Source organism: Poeciliopsis prolifica, unplaced genomic scaffold (genome assembly GCF_027474105.1).
Source record: "Poeciliopsis prolifica strain line A6 unplaced genomic scaffold, Auburn_PproV2 SCAFFOLD139, whole genome shotgun sequence".
Taxonomy (NCBI): domain Eukaryota; kingdom Metazoa; phylum Chordata; class Actinopteri; order Cyprinodontiformes; family Poeciliidae; genus Poeciliopsis; species Poeciliopsis prolifica.
The window spans coordinates 199402-222692 of NW_026562514.1; the positions used below are offsets into that span (position 1 = coordinate 199402).

The 23291-nt window shown below is 40.5% G+C and overlaps 1 protein-coding gene and 1 pseudogene across 2 annotated transcripts; both read right to left on the minus strand.

Annotated features, from left to right (window-relative positions):
- Positions 1 to 425: 425 nt before the first annotated feature.
- si:cabz01074946.1 (uncharacterized) lies at positions 426 to 8473 on the minus strand. Of its 2 annotated transcripts, XM_055025218.1 has the most exons (7): positions 8357 to 8473; positions 3425 to 3476; positions 3249 to 3337; positions 3064 to 3174; positions 2597 to 2869; positions 1070 to 1168; positions 426 to 762 (listed from the first exon to the last, which is right to left on the minus strand). In XM_055025218.1, the coding sequence occupies exons 1-7, from the start codon at positions 8388 to 8390 to the stop codon at positions 584 to 586; spliced, it is 837 nt and encodes a 278-aa protein (XP_054881193.1). In that variant the 5' UTR covers positions 8391 to 8473; the 3' UTR covers positions 426 to 583. The 2 variants fall into 2 exon arrangements, with proteins under 2 accessions (XP_054881193.1, XP_054881192.1); XM_055025217.1 differs by having other exon boundaries at positions 3249 to 3476.
- A 2601-nt stretch (positions 8474 to 11074) lies between these two features.
- LOC129355629 (vang-like protein 2) lies at positions 11075 to 17176 on the minus strand (annotated as a pseudogene).
- Positions 17177 to 23291: the final 6115 nt, after the last annotated feature.

Sequence of the window (23291 nt, forward strand, 5' to 3'; positions counted from 1 at the left end):
TCTGCTCTCTCTGCCAGATTCCAGCAAATCTGCACTAAAACACAGCCAGTGCTGCAGGACATTACCAGGAAGAGGAGCCCCACATCAAATACTGCTTATGTGCTCATACAACCTTGGGCCAGGCCAGGCTCAAGTACTATGGGATTTGTCCATACTGTATCATTTGGGTGCGGTAAATGTTTTATTTCACTGAGTGGCGGCATCATCTCAATTCAAAAAGGCTCAACATAAAAAAGAAAGGCAAAAAAAAACCCATGAAAAATTAAGCACGATGTAGACCAGACATGTGAAATGAAAACTTTAAAATTCTATCTATCTATCTATCTATCTGTCTCTATCTGTCTGTCTGTCTATCTATCTATCTATCTCTGTCTTCTATCTATCTCTCTATCTATCTATCTCTATCTATCTATATCTATCTATCTATCTATCTATCTATCTATCTATCTATCTATCTATCTATCTATCTATCTATCTATCTATCTATCTATCTATCTATCTATCTATCTATCTATCTTCAATGATACTGGTAAAAGGCTTATCATATTGTTCATCTCAACCACTGTTTCTTTAAAAAGAAATATTAAAATAAACTCGGGGGTGTTATTTTCTTAACAGTTGAACAGCACAATACTCCTTTTAAAACAACCATGTCAAATTTAGGACTTTTATTGTTGGGAAATCCCGCTCTCCGCATGGACTCTGGTGATGATGGATTGAAACTATTTGTTCTTCCCCTCTGGAACATGTTGATTATATTCTCTGAAATGTAAACACAATGTCAATGTATGGCTGGCCAAACCTGAAGCAGAAGTTATAGTTTGGTTGAACATAAATAAAAAGTTACTAGATATTACAATTCACAGTTCAGTCCGAGACACAGACAGGCATGAAATGTACTTAAAATCACTTTTAATATTTACTTTTAAAAATATTACTCATTTATTATTTCATTATCAATAGGTTTTTTTCCACCCTCTTCCATTGGAACAGTTTTGTCCGCATATTTAACGAGCGTCACAAAGGAAGCATGCAAAGAAAGTGAATAATATGAATGTTTTTGTCTCACCTCTGAAATGCAAAAGTGAAGTCACCACAATCACAATCAGCAAAGTAGCGAACAATCCCCAAGCGAAACCACAATCGGGTGGGGGTTCGAATCTTGGAACTGGAAGAAAAAAAAGATCATAACACAGTGTAAAACATATGTAGAAGTCCTTGTTAAACAGTGTAGTTTTTTCTATCAACAGCTTCATTAAAAAAAAAAACTTGCCACGTTCGATTAAACTGCAACTAAGGTAACATGTTATTTATCACACATTTTACATTTACAGAGATCTTGAATTGCTACGATTGATCAAATTCATATATAAAAACATATTTAAACATTCGGATTGTAAAGAGACTGCAGCTTCTCCAGTCCAGACAGAAACTTTGAGCCAGAATCCATTGAATAACATTTGTTTTCAGTAATTAAATTTGAAGGAGTAAAACTTCATAGATTTATTACCCCCAGAACATCAGATCATACATGTGTTTCAAGTTTCCTTCTGTTCATTTTGATGATTATCAAATTTATTTAATGAAAAGACAGAAAACCCATTTCTTAAAAAAATAAATAAATGTTGAACTAATAAGAATGACCTCCAGGATAGAAAAGTTATGTTAGAACCTCATACAGCAGTTTGCAGACTGGATAGATGTTCAGCCGAAAGTAAAGCAGAGCAGATCATGAAAACAGAGCAGCGCCTTGACTCAGCTGTAATTCTTCCCAGACCACTAGATGGCAGTGTGATTTATTGATGTCTTCGCATGCGGTTTTCGCCCTTAGCTTGTGCCTCATCGTAAACAATAACGTATCTCTGTCGCCCATGAACAAAGGGAGACAGAGAAAGATCATAACTGGATCCGATTAGGAATACTGTATTCCTGATCGGAAGTTATGTTCAACTCAACAGGTTCAGTACAACACAGCACCATGCTATCCACCATTGTTCTGTACACTTCACACCTCTGTAGGTGTTCCAGAAAAGGTTTACTCCCAGCTGGTTTCTTAAAGCGCAAGTGTGAAAGACTGCCAACCTTTTTTATTCTGTAAATCTACGCCTCTGATTTCAACTGGATTCATACTGATTTCAAACCTCTTCTGGCTTTTTGTAAAAAAAAAATCTCTTTAGGCTTTTTGTAGAGAATTTCTCATTTAAATGAAAGGAAAACCGACTTCTAAGCAATTGACAAAGAATATTTTCTGATCAAAGTTTTGCAGAGACAAATACATTTTAATTTAGAAATTAAGTGCAATTGTGATTGTTCACAACCAGTAACTGACCAGCTAAACAATGTTGAATGCGTTGGGTAGAGGAGACTATGTAATAGAGACACCAAACCAAAAAGTGATGCGACTTCATGTCATCTACTTTGGTAGATTTGAATAAAGTCTTGTGATTATATTGCTAGCCTGAAAAACACTTCCAATGGTGCATCTCAAATCTGGCATTTAAACCATAAATGTTGGCTTAATGTTAACATTATTTGTCCAGGTGCAACAGCTTCTTCCTGTACCAAAGAAACGGTAGATGATAACTAACAAACTCACCTTTAATCTTTGACATCAAAAAGCTTGATCTGCTCTGCGATTCGCGCATGACAATGCAGGTGAGATTTACAGAGTCTGGGGTTGTCAAGAAAAAGGCGAGAAGCTCTGACGTGCCATTCAAAGAGTTGTTGCTGCAGTGATGACACGTAGGGTTGACCTTCCAGGTGAAGGCGACACCAGGATCAGGAGAAGAACAGTTGAGCACCAAAACACAGCCATTCTCGCTTGGTGTGAAATTTTGGTAAAGCTGTAAGGTCGGTTTCTTGAGGCGCACTGCAATTGTTTTCGAATAAAAAAAAAAATTAAAAAAAGGTTGATTTTCAATTGAACTTAACACCACAAAAATCCCAAATGACTTGATCTAAAATGATGTAATGAGTATAGGAAAAATAAAAAGAGTTAAGGAAATTTAGGAAGATGTTAAAACGATATATTAATTTCATGACTAATGAAAATTGGCAACTTACCTTTCACTATGAGATTGACCTGGTTTCTTAGGGTGAAAACTGTTGTGTTGACCAGCTCCACATAATAAGTCATCGCATCACGTAATTGAAGATTTTGGATCGTTAAATTCGCTGTAGAAACACAGAACACATTGTAAATAGAAATCAACATGTATTTGCATTTTGTCAGACCATTTCCTTTTTACCTGATTTTGTGTCAAGTTTGAGCCTCCCTGCATATTCTGGGCGACGTTCAGTATTTATACCAGCTTGGTCCCATGTTGCAATCCAGGTGCTGTTGTGTAATATTGTCCAGTCAATTCTGTTCACAGTCCATGAATCAGGGATGCTGCCTGGCAAGACAATGGATTCACCTACATACCCTGTAATTGTGATTGTGGGGCCTATTGGGTTTAAACCTTCAACCTGCAGCCCTGGAGGAATAAATTAAAAGGCATTAGTGTAATTGTTACGACCTTAAGGTCTAGCGCACAGGTGTCAAACTCCAGTCCTGGAGGGCCAGTGCCCTGCAACTTTTAGATGTGCCTCTGCTGCACCTTACCTGAATAGAATAATTATGTCACTAGCAAGGCTCTGGAGAACTGAACTGCACAAGAAGGAGGTAATTAAGCCATTTCATTTCTGTGTTTTGTACCTGTGGCACATCTAAAAACTGCAGGCAGCAGCCCTTTAGGACTGGAGTTTGAGACCCCTGGTCTAGGGGATCAGGGGTGGTAACATCAAGAAGTGTCCAGAGTAACAAGTGAGATTGAAAATGATTTATTAGAGAGAAAAAAAGGGTGGCTTTAAAGACAAAAAAACAGTACAAATTAAAGAGGGTTAAGTGAAACAGCAACAAAAACAGCCAAACAAATCTATTTAAAGTAAACTCAAAAACCAAAAAGAAGAAAAAGAGAACGTCATGCCTCCCGAACACACGCTTCTAAAATTAAGATGAAGCAATCAAGATCAGAGCCAAACGCTGAGCAAAACAAAAATGGGTCAGCAGATTAAGAGTCTTCAAAACTGCCCAAAACAGGCAACTACAAGCAAACGCATGCAAACAAATGTGGGTGGCTAACTGGATAAAACCTCTTCCAACAAGTTACCCCACTGGAGGAATTGCTCCTTTTTTCTAAGGAGCAGATGGCCCTCATTAGCATCTGATTGGCTGGATCATCATTGGCTGAAGACTGCTGTTCTACTGCCCAGCCACCAATTAGCAAGGTGTGCTCTCACAGCTGAACTTGCATAAACAAAAGAACTGCACAGCCTCAAGAGGCCAGGGGCCGTAACACTAATAGTAGTTGTGTTAAAAATAAATCATAATAAAAAAACAGTATTGTTTCTTGTTGGTCTAGTTTGTAATTTCTGTAATTCCAGTTGGTGAAGCAAAGCGCTCTCTCTTTGTTTGTCCTCAGGCATATACCTAAATAAACAGCATAGTTCCAGTGAACTTTAACCACAAGGTTGAAAGCCAAACCTGTTCATACCTTGTTGTCAGGCTGACAATGTGCATGGACAAGGTTTTTACATCAAAATGTTAAAGTGTTCTTTCTGACACTCAGCCTTCAGCATGTCATCACAACGGCGTTCCTCCATTATGCCGTTCATCAGCGTTCTTAACCTGCTAGTAGGTCCATTTACTGGACCACAATTTAACTTTACGGATTGCCCTTTGCATTTTAAAGTAAAATCCTTGTCTTGAAGAGTGCTCTTTTTACCTGTATCACAGAGGACAAGCCAAAGAAGTAGTGCAACTGTCATGTATAATAATAATAATAATTAAAATAATAAGTTACTTTGATAAAAAAAAAAAACTTTTTTCTTAATTTTTTATCTCTTTAAGGTACTTAAAGCTCCTGTGAATAGTACAGACAGAATAGATACAGCATCTTTCCAGTCAGACTGACCACTGAAATGTCTTTACGTTACACATTCATTGCCTCCCTGAGGCAAGATTGTGTTACTTCAATTTGGATTAGGTGACTGCTTAGATCCATCCCAACTTTTGCCCTTTCATAAGCCGCCTTTTCCCAGCAAATTACTAAGAAATGTGGTAGGAGCCCAGCTCATGTTCTAGCCTCAGATTGATGTTGAGATCCAATATGGCATCCGCCATGGTGTTCTGCTGCAGCAGATCATCTCCTTTCAAGTTTGATGTGTTGTGCATTCACAGTATATCAAAACTTCCTGCCTCTGGATCCTTCCATTTTTTTAACCACTGAATGTAGCCATGTAAACCTTAGAGACAGCTGTTTCTGAATCACTCAGACAAACCACCATGCCATGTTCAAAGTCACTTAGATCAACTTCAGTTGTCCTTGCGATATCTAGATATTGCTACAATGTGATTATTTGGTTCACTATTAGTATTGCCATTTATTGTTCCTAAAAGGCCAGCCAGTGAGGGCAGATATTTCTAACTGGGTATGGATGCAGTCTAGGGGTTTCAAAACTTACAAATTGGTACATGCTCTGCGAAGATGTCCATTTTGGTAAATGAAACAAGTGAGAGACTTCTTTGATACAAGAGTGAATTTTCACTTCTTTGATATATATAAAGGTCAAGGAGTTATTAGTCCATAAAAAACGCATAGAGAGAAAAGTGCAGTTATTTTCTTAAAACACCAACGCAGGCAAAGAGAGGTTGTCAAGAGACCGGTAAAAGACCAGTTCACCCACACCAGCCACCACTACCACCATAAAGTCCATGCTGAGAGAGAGAGGAGGCTTACCAAAGCAACTGCATCTTGCTCTTTCAGACAGAATCCACTGCTCAATGCTGTTGATGAGGGATGACATGTTATTGTTCCAGTATTCAACAGATTTGCCTATGTTGCTCATCTTGTCATTATTATGATAAACCAAACCAACACACTTCGTCTCCACTCATGTGAAAGAACATCACGACACTTAAACACCTTCGCTTTGGGCTTATTGATGGTGTGATGGGTAAGCTATGCAGGACAAACATTTCCATCACTGTCTCAAAGAGGAATGAACTGGGACAGTCTCAGCCATCGGAGCTTTTATTAGCGCTTTGCAAACCCCAAAATGTTCCTCACAGTGAGGCACTTTTCTTCTTCCTGATCAGGTCCCATCTCCCTTATTTCTGTTCCCCTTCTTCAACAGATACCATTTAAACAGACCTTTTAACCCCTCATCCATTTTCTTACACCTTTATCCCTAGTGGGATCACCAGGAGCCCATCTCCAGCGGTCAACGTAGTAACAGTATTACTATTGCATATCAACATCAGTCCAATTTTTCACATTTGAGCTTCCTTAACAATAACTTTTATGTAGTTTAGAAAATTAACTTGTAACAATAACAGCAATAATTTTCTCCCTGGATGAGAAAAGCTGCCATACTCCAAGCATTGCGCCTGTCATTTTAAGGACGTCTACTGGTCTCCCGAAAAAAATCGACCAAAACCCAGACATCATCATGAGTCAATAAAATCGTCCCAGGCCGAACTTGAAAATTGGACCTTATGCTGCTAACACTTAGCTTTTGTCAACAATTTAGGAGGAAGTGAGAGCTCTGTGCAGCAGTAGTAACAACCCGGCAGGAACACTGTGCATTAAATAATAAAACAGAACTTAACAAAGCTTCGAGGCAGATAAATATCTGATCTTTCAACCCGTCAGCATAAAGTTATCATGCGTGGATGTGCTAAAAGCATTGAAAATAACCTCCTATGACACTTACTGTTGAAGAGTTGCTAAATATATGCATGACATGCTTCCTGCATGGTCGTGTTTCATCTCTGAAGAAAGGATGACAGCTCATGACAAATAGGATTCTTGAAACATCTCATTTACCGCTGTTACTTCAAATGAAGTCACAGACACTTAATTCAAATTGCACAGACGTCAAATAAATTTTCTAGTATTATAGATACTGGAAAGTTAGTTTTTTTTCTGTGTATAAAGTTGCTATGCATTTTTTTTTTATTTTGTTGGAATTTTATACCAATTTATGCCCAATTCAGAAGTATAAAAAGCCTGAAAGCTGTGTTACACCCATGTATGTAACAAATGGATATAAAGTACTGAGTCAGGGAGAGTTACTACAAATGCATGCCACACTCTTAAGATTTCCGGGGCACAAAAATCATAAGTTACTTCTTTTCCAGGTCAAACTAATTCTCTGCTACGTCTTAGTTTGTGACTTAGAATCCTTAAAATCCACTGAAGTTTGTCACTGGATAAAATATGAAAAATTCCACAGGATTACTTTCGTTTGGCAGTTTGTCGTCACAGATATCATTTGTATTGGGATGTTAAGTTTCTGAAGTAAGAAGGTCATCAGTATCAATTCCTAATAATGGGGAAATACACACTGGGACACATTGCTTTGTATTATTGGATCTCATGCATATGCAAATTGTCAAAAAGCATTTTTCAGGATCAATCTTTTAATCGTTAGAGAATTAAGAAACAACCAATACAGAAATAAAGTATACAATATTTCCTACATTTTTTATTTTTTTGTCTTTTCCATGCTTATGATGAGAACTCGCCATCAAACCAACCACATGTTCTCTTTTCAAACATCTACACTTCAGATACACACTCAGCACACACCAAATGCTCTGGTGAGGCATAGAAACCAGACGATTTGAAGTAAAACTTGACATTCCAGCTTCTGTCGGTCTTACTATTTGTCCTGACCCGTCGTCTTACATTTTACATTTTAAAACAGGCACTATATTCTCAAAAACCTGGGCCTCAAAGAAACGCTGAGGAGAATATTGTGAATAAACCTACCTAGCTCTATGCTAACTCTGAGCTAACGCAGGAAGCCAGCGCCGGCTTACAGGGCGCGAGCAAGGGCCCGTCTAAAAAAGCTTGGTTTTAAAATAAAATGTAAAAAAAAAAATTAAAAAACAAACAAACAAACAAAACATAAAAGAGAAGCAAAAACTTCACACGACATCTCGCGGAGGTCAAACCGAAACACCTTCGAGCAGAGACGAGCTGCTAACGGGGTAAAAGGCTCACCACACCTGCGCAGAATAATTTATTGAGGAAAACGGCAGTATGTTAACCAGAATATACGACCACCCTCACTCGACAGAAATATATGTACAGGCTTTTCTGCCGACTTCCCCATGCTTGACCGGCTAAAAAGCGGGACAAAGTCCAGAGTTTACGGTTCACAGGATGAGTTGCGGTGACTGAAGGTAACGGCTGCGCGGCTCTCTGACATACAGCCGTCAGCTTAAGTACACACACCTAACACCTGACCCTGATATGTCATTCACTAACCCCGCTCTCTGAAACGGGGCGCTGGTATAATAACTCACCTTGAAACAACAGGAAAAGGACGATCAATCTCATGGTTGCGACACCGCTCAACAGACAGTGAGGTCTTAAAAGAAGGAGGACGTTCCGTCTGCAACTTCCTTAACGACGCGACAGAACGTGGCATCGAGTTTTTGTTTTGTTTTTCCTTGGAACTATTATACACGTCAGTCACACTCGTCACCACATCACATATCACATGTTTTCTTTTTTTGCACAAAAAAAAACCCAAGAAAAAAAACAGGTGACATTTAAAAATGTGGTTATTTATTACACACCACTGGCATCAACATAACAGTACAAAAAAATAGTTTCTGATAACATTGTCCTTTGAAGATATTAGCATTTTTAGCAGATGTAAAAGAACATTATACACTCTCAAGATGTACAATAATGTAATTACACATATTTCACCATTTCCATGCATGAACAGATGTGCGAGAGCCCTGCAGTGACATACAGTAACAGCTTATTACTCCTGACAACAGAACACTGAATCAACTATTTATTGATTAGTTAGCTTATTAAAACTAATCTTTCAGAGGCCTTCATAAGGTTTGAGCACCTGAACTGTAATCCATATTTGAATTTGAGAGCGCTTGGCTTTGTTATCCAAGTACCAACAGTAATACTAGAAAGCAGGTCACAACACTGAAGTCTGGGCTGTCACTGGCAACGCCCCCACACTTCCTCTTCTCTCAGCCCACTCCCCACTGCGTTCATCCCACTTCGACTTCCACCGTACAAGATCACCATTATTTCTCAGTAGCTTGCGAAACTTCCTCAGTTGGACAGGAAGTCAAAATGAAAAAGTAACTTTCTGTTCCAGTATTTTTTCTAATTTCTTTTAACAACTCAAACTAATTGTACCTCTGCTTTTGCCTTTAGATTCGATTTCAACCATCGAACATATCTATAAATTAGCATGTAGATTGATTCACTAGGGAATCCAGTCTGACTTAATAAATGCTCTTGCAGTTGAGTGTCACACTTCAAAAGATAATTTGAGATGACAGCGTAATTCACAGACATGCTCTGTGATGGCGTTTGCATGCAAGAGAAGCAGGCGACAAGTAACCTCTGTAAATTTCAGTTCTGTAATTTTATAAAGCACTCCTTTCATTCATTGGTTGGGGTGATGCACCATTTTTTCTATTCCATTGGTTTGTCATGTAGTTAGGAACAACAAAGATTTAAAAACTGCATAGATATTCTGGTGAAAATTCATTTAATTTTTTCGTTTTTGGTTACTTTTGTCTTCTCCATCTGGCTGTAATGACTAGTGAAAACAGATTATCTCCGAGTCGATCGAGTAGAAAAATAGTATGAGCAGGAGGTTTTTCTTTGAGGTCTAAATTAACGTACGCCAAAGTGTTTGTTAAGGCTTTCAGTGTTTGGACGAAAAAATACGTGCCGCAGAAAAACAAAAAGACTTACATCACGGTATGATCAAGCTAACCCGACCAAGATTTGTGTTTGGCAGCTATGGTAAACCAGGCATGTACACAAACCTAGTGAAAAAACTTTCCACGGACAAAGACACACTCTCCAGAGAGACTTGGCTTATCACAAAAATGTACTTTTTTAAAATATTAGTGTGGAATACTTGCAAGTATTACCTTCAGTTAACAACAGTCAGTGTCGACAATTTGAGAAAAGTTCCTATGTGCCAGTGAATAAACAAACTGCTCAGCGCACCGTGAGCTCTATATCCACATTTTCCCAGCAGAGACACCATGTGTTTAGCTTCACTGTCAGGTTAAGTTCCGTCATCTGATTTCCATACACGGTAATTCTTATGACTGTTGTCTGATGTAGCAAACTCTACAAAAACCCCCCAAAAAACAAACAAACAAACAAAAAAAATCTGCACCATTAACCAAAGCTCTTTAGAAGATGGAGTCCAGAATTTTTGTACCCTCATTTACAAGTAAAGCTGCAACACTCCTTTAAAAAGAAAAGTTTCACATGGGAGCTTGTGGATGCAGCAGGAGTATACGTTGCGTACAACGCGGGCGGAGGAGGGGTTAATGTGTCCAGTGTGTTATCTCTCACAGGAAGCCACAACCTTTCTGTGAACACAAACTGCGTTCCAAGCAAAGCAATTAATAAATTTTTTTGTTCCACTTGTTTCTCGTCCGTCACATAAAAGAAAGATGACACACTTCCCTGTAGAAGTTAAGTATGTTTGTCTTCGTCTGCCATTTAAAGAAAGCGGAACTGCTACTGCGATTAAAACAAAAAAAGAAACTGTTGTCTTTTGTTTCGGATTGTATCATTTTGTCATAAGACTCGGGAAGACATCATTTCAGTTGGGTTTTGTGATGTTTGATTCTGCTTTATAAGGTTACAATTTGAGTTGCACCAAAAAAACAAAAAATAAAACAAAAGAAATATTATCCACCATTTGTTCAGCAGTGGTGGTTTGAAGGGTCATGTTAAATAGTAACATAAAAAAAAACATGAGAGAAGCCAAAAGCACATCTGGATGTGGAGCAGAGCCTAAAGAACACCTTTTGTTGTGTATGACATTTGTTTAGAGAAGAACAAAGTGAAACTGGTACTTCCCAGCAGCAGTCAGACAGGGAAGTGTCTTTATCTTTCTTTCTTTAACTAACATAAAGGACTATGACTTCATCGTTTTTATCTTGGCCATATACTGTATGGCTTTGTATTTGGAAAATAATAATAAAAAAAAAACATGTACAATAACACTGTAATACTACAAAGTACATAAACCAAAAACCCTCGATAAGAAGCATCTTTCAACTTCCCAATTTCCTTCTGTCCAGCTGCATCCGTTCTGCTAGACAGACGTCTCTGACTGGAGCTTCATGACAAACTTGTGGCTTTTTGGGTCAATGAACTCCTCGGCTAGGCGCAGGAAAGGGAGGGGCATCACCTTCACGACCAGGGCGAAGTCGAGGCGCTTCAGGCAGAAGATCTGGCCTTGGCGCAAGGAGGCCGTCACTGGCTCCTCGCTCACTAGTGTCCACTGGCGCCCCCTGTTGTTGTCCAGATACTGGAGGGTGGGACCGGGACTGAGGTAGCGCTCTAAGAAGGCCTTTAAGGAGAGGAGGAGGAAGTGGGTCACGAGGAGTTGTATCATGCAAAATCAACTTGTTTGAGCTTTATTTGAGGTCACGTCATTACCCAACCAAACACATAGCTTTTGACTCATTCATGGATGGTGAAATCACACATCTGCTGAGCTTATTATTGAAACGTTAAGACTCATGAGAACGGTTGCAAATTGCATCAATGGACGGCATGGAGAAGCATTGTTGTAATGATGTGCGTAAGAGGGAGTGTCTGAAAGGTAAGGAGCTTCTTATGGTGCATTCACCCCAGCCCCGGTTAGTTGGTTTTAATCAAACTTTTGTCCATTTGCCTAGAAAGTACAGTTTGTTTGGGGAGGTGTGAATGCACAGTTGAACTGTGATGAGGAACTCTGGTCACCCTAAAAAGAAATCCCTAGATTTTGGTTTGGTTGAAGTGAAATCCGGTGCGTTTTGAATGGATGCCATTGCTCTAAAAGCAGGGTGCAGAAAATAGCGCAGGGCATTCTGGTTAAATGCAACCATAAGAAATGCATGACTCTACCAGTAGTGGGAGAAATGTCTTGTGAACTTTTATCAAAGACAAAAGAGAAATTCTACAACTGTTAAAATCTGACTCCATGTCTGTTCACATTTTTTGGAAGGAAGTTGCTCCAAGTATCTTCTTCAGAGACTTTTGTGTTGTTTCCTTCATTGGTTCTTGGAACAACACCCCCGCAGGTGAGGAGGGGAATAGTTTTGTCAGAAGATTTGGATTGTTGATGCAATAAAGTGTGAAAATAAAAACAGTTAAGAAATGTTGAAATTTTGGCCCTCAATCAAATAAAGTCTATGAGATTATCAATTTCAAGGCATCACACACAGATATTTGTAGCAAGTTGTTACTTGTTGGCACTACATTAACATTTCAAAAGAAACACCTCCTAACCTTAGGTGTCATGTTGTGTGTGATGCAGAACTGCAGATGGTTGATGATGCTCTCCATGGTGTGATAGGACTGCTGCCTGGTGGCCCGCAGGTACTTCTGCATGGCCCGGGCCATGGGGGCGAAGATAGCCTGGGCGGCCTCCCTGGGGTCCATCACCTCCCGTGGGTGTTTGGGAGACGATGTGGGCGTGTCGTCATCCTGGTGACGCTTGATGTGGGTGAAAGCTTCTTCTACTGCCACTACCAGTCTACAAGGACACAAAACAGGATGTAAGAGAGGTGGAATGTTTTCACTAGAACATCAACCAAAGTCGCTAACTTGATGAATACGAGCTACTTCTTTAACTAGACTGGTCCAGAGGAGTTACTTTGTGAGGTCTATCAAGTATTTAAGAGCAATGTCTAGTACTTTTCCCTGTATTGCTACCTGGCCCTGCGTTTGCGGAGCCTCCTCTCCACCTCTGCCTCCTCGTAGTAGTACTCGTTATGAGAGTTGTCTCTTCTTCGAGCGGCAGCTGCTATCATGGCTCTGGACTGGCCTGTGGAGTTGTTGGTGTTCTCTGTGGGCAGAGACATGCCTGTAAATTGTTCCATCTAAAGGATGGATATGATCAACCGTTTCATCTTTTGATTACACACAATTAGGAAAGTGCCAGTTCAGACAGGTGAGGCACCGATAAGGCCTTTTCAACCAAGGTGCTGATCTCCGTACAGCACGTTGGTACTGAACAATGATGGCGTCTTATAATATAAAGGAGAGAAAATGTACCTTCTTCCAGGTTGTAGACTTTGAAGGAGGACATCTTCTTGGTAAGGATGGACTTGGGGAGGTTAAGCAATGCCGGGTTATAGACTGGGAAGTCGCTGTAGTACTGGTCCAGAACCCACACTCCTGCCCTCTGGATGCTACATTGCACCAGAAAAAGGAGGACATGACTAATTTGTTCCATTTCATAAAGGAAAAGTTGTCAGGATGTTTCACTATTGGCAGCCACACACTAGCAACACATCACTAAAGCAAGTGGTGAACAACAATGAGTCATGACTGGGGGCCAACGATAAGGGGCCTACAGGATAAGCAGTTTCATGCAAAACACAAATGACTACTTTTCTACTTTCATGTACATAAAATCTACTGTTATGCTATATTAAGGCAGATAAACTAAATCACCGATTTGTAGTGAGTGCTTTGATCAGACCAGATCTACAAATGCATTTCTCTCGACCCTAATGTGGCGAAAGCAGAACAGTTCAGAAACAGGTTGCAGTTGTTCCGCTGAACTATTTCAGGTGTTTGAGGTTTCTATTCCCTGCTGCTTCAAAGTGCATGTAAATGTCACTACAAGCATTCATATCACTGCATCTTTCACATCGCATGAAAGATGCAGTTTGAAGAATTATGGCAGGTGAATTATGTAGTTCACAAATCCTCAGTCAAGAAAGTCTTAACCAAGTTTTATACTGCAGTCTGTTAGAGCTTTATTATGCACAGGTTTGTCAGATAAGCAATAAATTTGAGTGATTTCTAAGGAATTTGACCAAAATTTGTGCTTTAATTGCCGACTGATCTACTAATTGAATACATTTATACTGACCTAAGATGCCCCACGTTGTAGAACCGACTGACTCCGTCAGCGGTCCTGATGACCTTCAGACAGAAAGCGGGCCGCAGGTGTCGGACCTCCAGCAGAACCAGAGCCAGATACTGAATGAACAGTAGTGCATCCACCAGAGATGCGGCATATCCCACGATCCCCCTGTAGTCTGTCTCGCGGGGCTCCAGGACCCGGACGCCGTAGAAGAGCCAATAAGACGCAACGAAGAGGAAGACCAGCGCCAGGAGCAGACAGCGGAAGACGAAGAAGCGTGGCAGAGTAGCCCTGGATGGGCGGAGGAACAACGCCCACGTGGAGATGAGGAGGATCAGGAGTTTGAAAGCCAGAGAGATGTAAAGGCCCTCACATGGCGTTCCACAAGGGTCCAATGTGTCCCGCCAAAGGAGCTGTGGAAGGGCAAGGAAAGCCAAGGGAGTGATTACAGAGATGAGCCCCAAAATGGCTCCTAAAACGGGGCTGATGTAACGGCGACAGTCGAGCAAAGAGTCCTCCAAGTCCTTAGAGATTCGAGTCAGATCCTCATTGGAGATACTGTCCACAGAAGTCCCAGTGACCACGGTGGTGGTCTCACCCCAGTTGTCGTCCTGTGGGAACATGAGAACGGTGGGTGTTGGTGATCATGTGTTCACATAGATCCCACATAAAAACAGACGAGATACAAAATGAAAATCTGACCCGGTCGTCTGTTATGGTGGACTCAGGATCCAGTAGCGGCTCCCCGGGGCCTGGATCATCACAGACTTATCTCCACGGATTGAGCCATCCCGATTCTTCAAGCGATGCCGGTCCCTTCTCTCCCTGAAGCAACAATGGAAAACAGTGTAAATGTCAGGAATAAGTAGTCGTTCAGGGACAATAAGCATTTTTTGGAGAAATTACTCTCTGTTTGTGGCTTTGAGATACTTTTGAAGGGGTTATATTGAAACATTTATATCGAACAATGCGCATAATATGTAATGTATTCAATGGCTAGAATTGATCGTAAGACACTATGTCTCACTATAATTAAAATTAAGCTATTCAAATTTGTTATCCAGTTTCCCAGAAAGATTAACTTGCTGACCCAGAGTCAGCTGGTTGCTGTTTCACCAATTTATTTAAGAATTTAATCTTGACCGGATTAAGTCATCTGAGACGACGATGCACTTTCATTCATAGCCAATGACGTCATTATACAAAACTTGGGTATTTTTATATACAGTATGCAAGTTAATTTTCAAGACAAACTTTAATGTTTGGAATAAAATATATTTTTTTTCAATTCACAGGCATATTTGACTGTTGTCCAGAAAGACATTTTTGGAAAAGGACTGTCAAATTGTGGAAGTACAGAAAAGTAGGTCATGATAACATAACTTCTAATAGACTGAAAAAAAAACATGAAAAGTATCAACGGTTAAAAGACAACAGAGCAAAGTAAAAGATTCAAAATCAAGAAAAAGAAAAATGTTCATCTATTTTGGTATTCAGGAAATGCCTGCAACACTGATATCGGTGATAGTTCAGCTCAAGACATATATGGTATTAGCCTTGAAGTTGCAAACTTTTACCAATGAGCCACAGCATCAAAGTTTAAATAAACACACATTTAAAACAATGATTGACCCGACAATTTCCCAAATTATAACAACAACTGAAGCTTAAAACACTTAAAGAGGGTTTAAGTTATCAACAGACTGTGCTGCTAAATGATTCAAATCTCTACAGGAGAAACTCAAAAGTATTTCCTTTAGATTTGAAGCCAAACAAACGAGTAATGCATTCTTTTTTGTATTACTTTTATTTCAAACATTGGGTAATTTTCAGCTGCTTTTTGACATTACTTCTCTATTCATTACCTTCTATGAAATAGAAAAGTTTAAAAAAGGTGTTTTGGTTCATTTTGAAAGATTTGCGATTTAGTTGTCAATCTAGAAACTTCCTGGGAGAAGACACAAGAGACTAATGACTTGTGACTTTAAAATAAGATGGGCTTTGAAACAAGTTACAAGAGTGCTGCAAAAGTGTAGATTCAACTCTGCTTTATTTGGTGACATCTAGTGGAAATGCTGGAGTCTACAAGCACTAATATAAACGCCTGACTTCGTCTTCCACTCATCCTGTTGTAGAAAACCCCAAAACAGTCCAGCCATCCATTCGCCAAACCTGCTGTTCAGACAGAGGGCCCAGAAATCTGACCAGGATATCAATGGCGAGAGCAAGGCAGTCACACAGGAGATCTATCCGTAATTCAAATCAGAAACAGTTTGTCAAAAAATACACACATGTTGCTTTAGTTATTCAAAGCATTTCACATGAAACAAAAAAGACACAAGTTTGTCTGTGTCAATAAATTTGATTTCAAAGTATAACAGTTTTTTTTATTTTGAGATTTTTTTTAATCCACAAAACAAAAGGCTTGATTTGCAGTAAATTATTGTCTGAAATTATTCATGCAAAAGCACTAATGTCACAATGCATCATCAAACAGCATTTACTGTTTTGCAATCAGTTTTGTAATTAGGGACATTTTATGATTGTGTTAGATGAATAATTTCAACACAAGTCTCTCCCTCAATGCAAACATTTTGTATACCAATGCAGCTTTAGCTTTCTTTCGCCATCCAACATTTTAATCAGTTACCAGTTTTCCAACACACCAATCACTCATTGCAATGGGAACTTTTTTGCAAACTATACATCAAAAAAACTCACATCAAATATCAATTTAGAACAAATAACATAAAATGCATATTTTTTGCACTGTGGTTACAGGTCTGTACCAGCTTTCACCACTAAATGTCTGAATTTGTTCACCTCAAGATAGAAAAATCTCAGATTGGCCAGAGAAAGTCTTTGAACATTGAGTTTTAGGCCTTGTCTCACATTCTAAATCAGTTTCAAGTCTGGAGTCTGTTGGATCATCCTAATGCAATACTCTTTGATCTGACTAATTTCATTGTGGGCCTGGCGGTGTGTGTTGGATCAACGTCCCACTGGAAGGTGAACCTCCACCCCAGCAGCATCAGGACAATATGGCTTTCATCCATATTGTCCTGCATTTGCGCTTGCAGCAAATACAGTAGCAAAACACAATAAAGGTCTCCCTCTCCAGACAGCGAGAAACAAACACCAGTCCCTACCTGTTTTTGCGGGAGGTACGCGAGTGGGACGACTTGTAGGAATAGCCCGAATACGTTGACTCGTTGTCCATGTCGGAGGCTGCGGTGGGCGGAGTTTCCGTGCCACTCCCGTCCCCGAGCCGCCGCCCTTCTCCCACACCACGCCCAATTGGCTCTTGCGGTTGCTGATGGACTTTGTGGAAAGGACCAACGGAAAACGCAACAAGTCCACTTTACTCCTGAGGGAATCTATCTTGGAGGCCTGAGGAGGGAAAAAAAAAGGAGGAAGGATGAGAGAGGAAGGCAACGTGAGAGAAGGGTTGCAGGATCTGCAACCGAGTAGTGCGCACTGCCCGTGTGAGCCAGGGGACAGAAGAGAGAATGCAAAGGAAGAGGATAATTTGTCATGTGAGACAAGTAAAACTGTCTCGAAAGGGGCACATACCAAGCAGCCATGGAAAGAAGAGAGACAGCATTGTTAAAATGCTGGCACTGTGCGCTCTGTTGAAAGGCTGTGTGCTGTCGGCAGCAGAGGACATAGCTGAGCCCATTCTTCCGCCTTATGGGAGACTTTTTCATGAGAATCCATAAGTGAATTGGCTCAGAGTGCGTTCTCAGCCTGATAAAGGGCAACTACGTCACCTTCCATACCAGCCCTCGAGTCTCTAGCGTTCAAGAAACATGAAATTATTTCATCTACAACATGCTAATTTTATATTGATGCGAAAGAGGAAATGATTTTAAATAAAAATGCTGAATATTTTCTTGCGCCTGGCAATGTGGAGTTGATGTCCGCACACAGGCGCCACATTCCCAAGAGTCCCCTGTGGTTTCTCGGGCAAACAGCCCAGCTACTACAATGGGGATGAATGGGGGTGAGAAAAGACAAAAGGAGGGAGGTGGTGGGGTGTCGTCCTGGATACCAGAACAACAACTCAGCGCTCCATCTCCCCCTCGACCCCCTCAGCTATACACATCCCCAGAAAACAAAAACAGACAATCCTTTCACCAGAGCTGTGAATCGGACTCCAGTTCAAACGCGTTAGACTTCATCTTCCAAATCTGATCCAGTTTCTGTCTTTTTAATATTCAGTCTTTGTCAGGACAGGACTCATGTTGTTGTCTTGATACTTTACAAACCGACCTTTAATCTAATAACCAACGTCCTCGTGCTTTCTCATTTGTGCCCTAACCTCCTGTTTCTGCTTTCTATATCGGACTCTTCAATTTGCGCTGAGGGATTTCATGTGATTCCCACGTGGGATTCCATCCAGGGAAGTTCAGCAAAGAAGAGAGTGGCATAGCGGAAAACATTTCAGGTGAATTGGACTACAACGTACTCAATTCACCCGAGTATTCATTCTCAGGGGGAATATTACAGTTTCTATTTTGGGTTTCTCATAATCAAACAAACACATAATCCACTTCAAATGACAGAAATTGGGCACAAAACTCCACAGACAGAAAGTCGGGTATGAATTGTTAAAATGACTTTTCTACACTCAATCACATTTTTAGCACATTTTGTGACATAATTATGGTATCTGACCTCCGATAATGCCACCAGGAGAAGCAAAAAAATAAAATAAAACTAGTGAAGCAGGATCCCAATGGCTCTTTGGAGATTCCCTTGATGATGACATTTTATGCTCGGCTTAGTCCTCTTGTTTCATTTTTGGTTAATGGTTTTCATAGGTGGCTAGTTCAAATTAAGCAGACAGTTTAGGCCTGGGGGCTTAGAAAAGTCTAATGAGTTCCTCTTAAACATTCAGATACAAGTACTGGACAGAAAATGAGGGTAAAAGTAGCTACAGTTCAAGAAAAGACTTGGAAGACCTTCAAAATGGAACAAATGATTTAGACCTCTTCATAAAAGGACTTTGTCTGTTGAGAAGCCAAATGGACTTCTCTCAATTCCTGAAGACATTTTATCTCCCATGCAAAGTGCTTAGTCAGATTTGAGGATGGGTTGAAAGTATTGGGTTCATTTGCTGCAGTAGGAACAACCGCACTAATAGGTTCCTTTAAGGACGTCTGTTTTACAGCCGTTCGCACTTCGAGACGTGATCCAAACAACTCAGGTTTTGGCATAATAAAGTGGCAATGTTCCAGACATCGAGTAGATTAGATGGTAGGGCCAGGACTCATCAACTTCACAGTCCAATTAGTGACTTTAGGACTATATCAGTGCGATTATAGTTCTGACTGCGACTTCCAAGCTTGAAACTTCTGATTATGTTCAGAAATTACAAAAATTTAAATTTTCCGAATTATTGATGAAATGTCTACAAAAAAACAAAATGGAACCTCAGCTGCCTTCTGTGAAAGGAACAAGAATAATCGGGGAGGAGGATAGACAATTTACAACAATTTATTGGAGAGAAAATCTGAAGAATTGAGACACAACTGAAGGACTTTCCATTTTAAGTGATATATATATATTTTAAAGCAATATGATATTTGAAGAACGCCTTAAAATGCAGGATGTTGCATGTCGATAAACAGATTTTCAATGTAAACCTGCAATACTCCCTTTGCTGACAAAACTTAGGAGCCAGTTCTCATAGTCTTGTCTTTTTTTAATGCTGCAATTGGACAAAAATGGTAAATGAAGGACTTCATGGTGAAAACAAAGGATTAAAAAAAGCTCCACCATTGCACAGCGTCACACAAATCAGAGTGCTCCTATTATTTTGTGGCTAAAAATAGAAATGCCATTGACCTAAGAACCCAGTTTCCCAAGAATGACACGGAAATTATATTTAGAGCTTTGCAGCAGTTCAGAAATATGCTCATATATTGGAGTACTGGTTCAATTAGACTGTCAGGAAGTGCATTTAGTAGCTACAATAAATCTAGATGTTTATCCCTGTTACAAAAAGACTTGCATTTCAAGGTCAAGGACATGATAATAAGACATGTTAGGTACTTGTAAGCGAGAAATGATCTCTGAGTGTTTCGTGAGTTTAGCACAACCGTCTTGCAAAGTGACGGTTAGCAAAACCACCTCTGTTTCTCTCTCTGGCTCTCGTTGAGTCACGATGGAGTCAATCCTAGTGATTGGCGCAGCAAGCTTTCTCCTCTCCTGGCTCATTCAAAACATATTGATTCCCATTGGATACCAAGATCAGCATTCAATGCTCACTGGGAAAGCGGAAGCTAAATATCGAACACAGCCGTTTACAGATGTACACAGGAATTGTCCAGCGATGATGATTTTCCATTTGACTGGTTCGTTTTTTGCGTTCTGACGTTCTTGACGAAATGCAAGTGAATTAAAAGTGGTCCACTGACAGCAAAATGTGTGGATAAAAGTAGTGTTTGTTTTATTCATTTGACTACCAGAAAGTTGTCACCGTTATGTCACTGCTGTACATACATACAGGTGGGAGGTTGGTTATTTAAAATGAGCTCTATGAATGGCAAAAAGAAAGTTTTGATTTATCTCATGAAGGAATGTGTACAATTTTACACTGAAGTGACTTGGAGGAAATCCATGACTAACTATGATACCCACGTATACACTTGAGTCAAACCTTAAAAGAAAGTCACAAAAAACAGAGAAATAATATTGACACTCAAAGATTTGAAAAGAAGAAAGGTTTGCAAAAATATATATATAAATAAATAATGAAATCAATGTTAAATAATTATTTGTTTATTGCCAGGGGATAGCTATGCAGCTCCAATCATTCACCTTCTGAGTAGGAAACAGTGGCAATTTTTGAAATGAGTCCACTGGGCAGTTGCCCAGGGCAGCATTAGAAACAAAAGCACAAAAACATCACATTATATTGTAGAAACGGTCTTGTTTTCATATTGTTTTGCATAGCCCAGGCACTTTTGTAAATTAGATTTTTAACCTCAAAGAGTTTTCTTCCTGGTTAAATAAAGACACACAGATATTTAGCCACCTTTAGTCCTTTAAGGAGCTCTCTCTGAATCCTAATGACACAAACATGAACATTATGTGACTCATTAAAAACATGCTTTCTCTTCCCTTAAGGTGTGTATATTGAGGGGGGAATACCATCCACAGTGCGTCCTGCGAGGGTGCCACTCCACCCCACCTCGCCCCGCCCCGCCCCTGCGTTGGGACCGCACTGGCAGAGTTGCCTTTTGAGACAAAGCAAACACCCCAACGTGTTAGTGATGCGGTTGGATGCAGCCACTCGCTAAACAAACCCGAGCCGGAAAGGCGCCTGCGGCCGCCGTGGAGACCAAACCCCACGAAATACAAAGGTCGTTTAAAAACTGCGCGGTGCGCAAATCCACGCGCACCCAGTGCGCGTCAGTGAGCGCCACCAGAACGCCTGCAAACAATGTTCTTGTCCAGCCGCAGTGAAGTTTGCGACTGGCAGATCAGGGCGAAGATAATAATTGAAAGAGGTGAAAACGTGCGACAACTCTCAACTTGTGGGAAGTTTTCATATTGCAACTTGTGACACCAAGCAGCCTAAATGGAGAAGACATGCCTCGAAGCCCCGCAGGGTGGTCTTACCTTACTGCTCAAAATAAAAGAAGAAGAAAGACGCCTCCGACACAAAGAGCCAATTAGCAGCGGCGTCCACCTTTTTTGTCCCTCAGTTTACGTCCTTTCTCATCAGTCCGCGCAGTTTCCAACGACACGTTAAGCAGAAAATAACAAATGAGCCGCAAAGCCCACAGCGCAACAATCGGTTGACTTTCTTTCCCAAGGGAAATCTGCCCCGAGTCCCTCAGGTAGAAAGAAACCACGTCGCCTCAACAGGCTGCTGCCAGCGCCGCGTCCCGGGGCTCGCGCATCTGTTGTGTCCCGGAGTCCCGCTGGGTCTGGATGGGTGGACGACACAACGCCGGGCGGAGCAGCGTCGAGGTGAAACTGGGTTCACATGCCACTTCCGGTGAGGGGCTTTGGAATTAAAAGCCCTCTTGGAAGTTTACGGCAAGTCGTGGACGTCACTGCCTCAGTGAGACAAATACATTGTGTTTATCTTTCTCCCTGAATCAGTTCGTCAATACAGTGCAGTGGTTGTTCACGTTTGGACTCGTTCTAACCTCCATTTTATTATTATTATTATTACTATTATTATTGCTTTTCGCCAGCTGAATGTGTAAGTTTGGTCATTGTAGGCCGAAAATAAAGCTCGTGCTTTTCAAACTGAAATGTTGAAACTTGCTGCATGAGAGTCACAGCGCGTCACCCAACAAAACATGGCCGTCAACGTGTCTCCGTGTGAACTCGATGAACACCGTCCAAAGGAAGTCCTGTTCGCAGTTTTCCCACCACTCACAAATGACACACAGCAAATGTGCAGGTTCTGGTCCAATATGGACCAAGACAGAAGGTTCTGGTTCGCAAAATACCGTAAAAGTGCTGAAGAACTTCCACTGAACACCGTGAACAAGCTGTTCCCACAAACATGGCGGAGGCAGCGCCATGTCGTGATGGCGCTCCAGCAAAACCACGGGAGAATAAATGCAAGATAATATTATGGACAATATCTTTGAATGACTGTCAGATACTCTGGCAGATGCCACATCGATGCCGCGCGCGCTGGCTTAAATCTGTACGTAATTACGTCACAATCAGACTCATCCAGGGTCTTTAGTGTTTTTTTAGGCCCGAGCAGCTAAGCGCTGCGAAGGCCTATTGTTTTCCTATTGTTTATTATTATTATTATTATTATTCTTCCACCCAAATGAATTGGCTTTTTGGGGGCTTTATCATATTCAAAAACTCACCAAACTTGGCGGAGGCCTTAAACCTGTTTAAAATTTACGTATTTTAAAGTCGTAGCAAAAATTGCAACAGAAATGTCTCTACGGCGCCACCTAGAAATTGGAAAAACACCCTTTTTTACCCTCTGCTATTCACTTACTTTATCGTAGACACATGAAATTTGGTACACTTGTAGAACTCCCCAAGACGCTCAAAATTTACAATTAATGTCATAGTGCAAGTATCACAGGAAGTCAGCCATTTTTGATTGAAGTTCCCATTTTGACCCCATTTTTGCCGATTTTTGCCGTTTACAGCCTTTGTATTTGATCTATCTCCTCCTAGGGATTTTGATTGATCGACTTCAAACTCGGTCAGTCTGTTCATAAGGCATGTCCCATCTAAAGTTATCTAAACGGTGAGTTTTTGAGTATGCTGAAGGGGGTTAGCAGGGGTCAAAGTTCACCTACTCGCCATAAAAAAATAAACTGCTATATCTCTTACACAGAAACTCACAGAAGCATCAAAGTTTC

Excerpts from the sequence above, each read along its gene's own strand:
- si:cabz01074946.1 (XM_055025217.1), bottom strand. The coding sequence starts at position 8,390 with ATGAGATTGATCGTCCTTTTCCTGTTGTTTCAAG. Across the intron at positions 3,477-8,356 it reads CCTTTTCCTGTTGTTTCAAG|GGCTGCAGGTTGAAGGTTTA; the intron begins GTGAGTTATTAT and ends TTATTCCTCCAG. Across the intron at positions 3,175-3,248 it reads CAAACTTGACACAAAATCAG|CGAATTTAACGATCCAAAAT; the intron begins GTAAAAAGGAAA and ends GTGTTTCTACAG.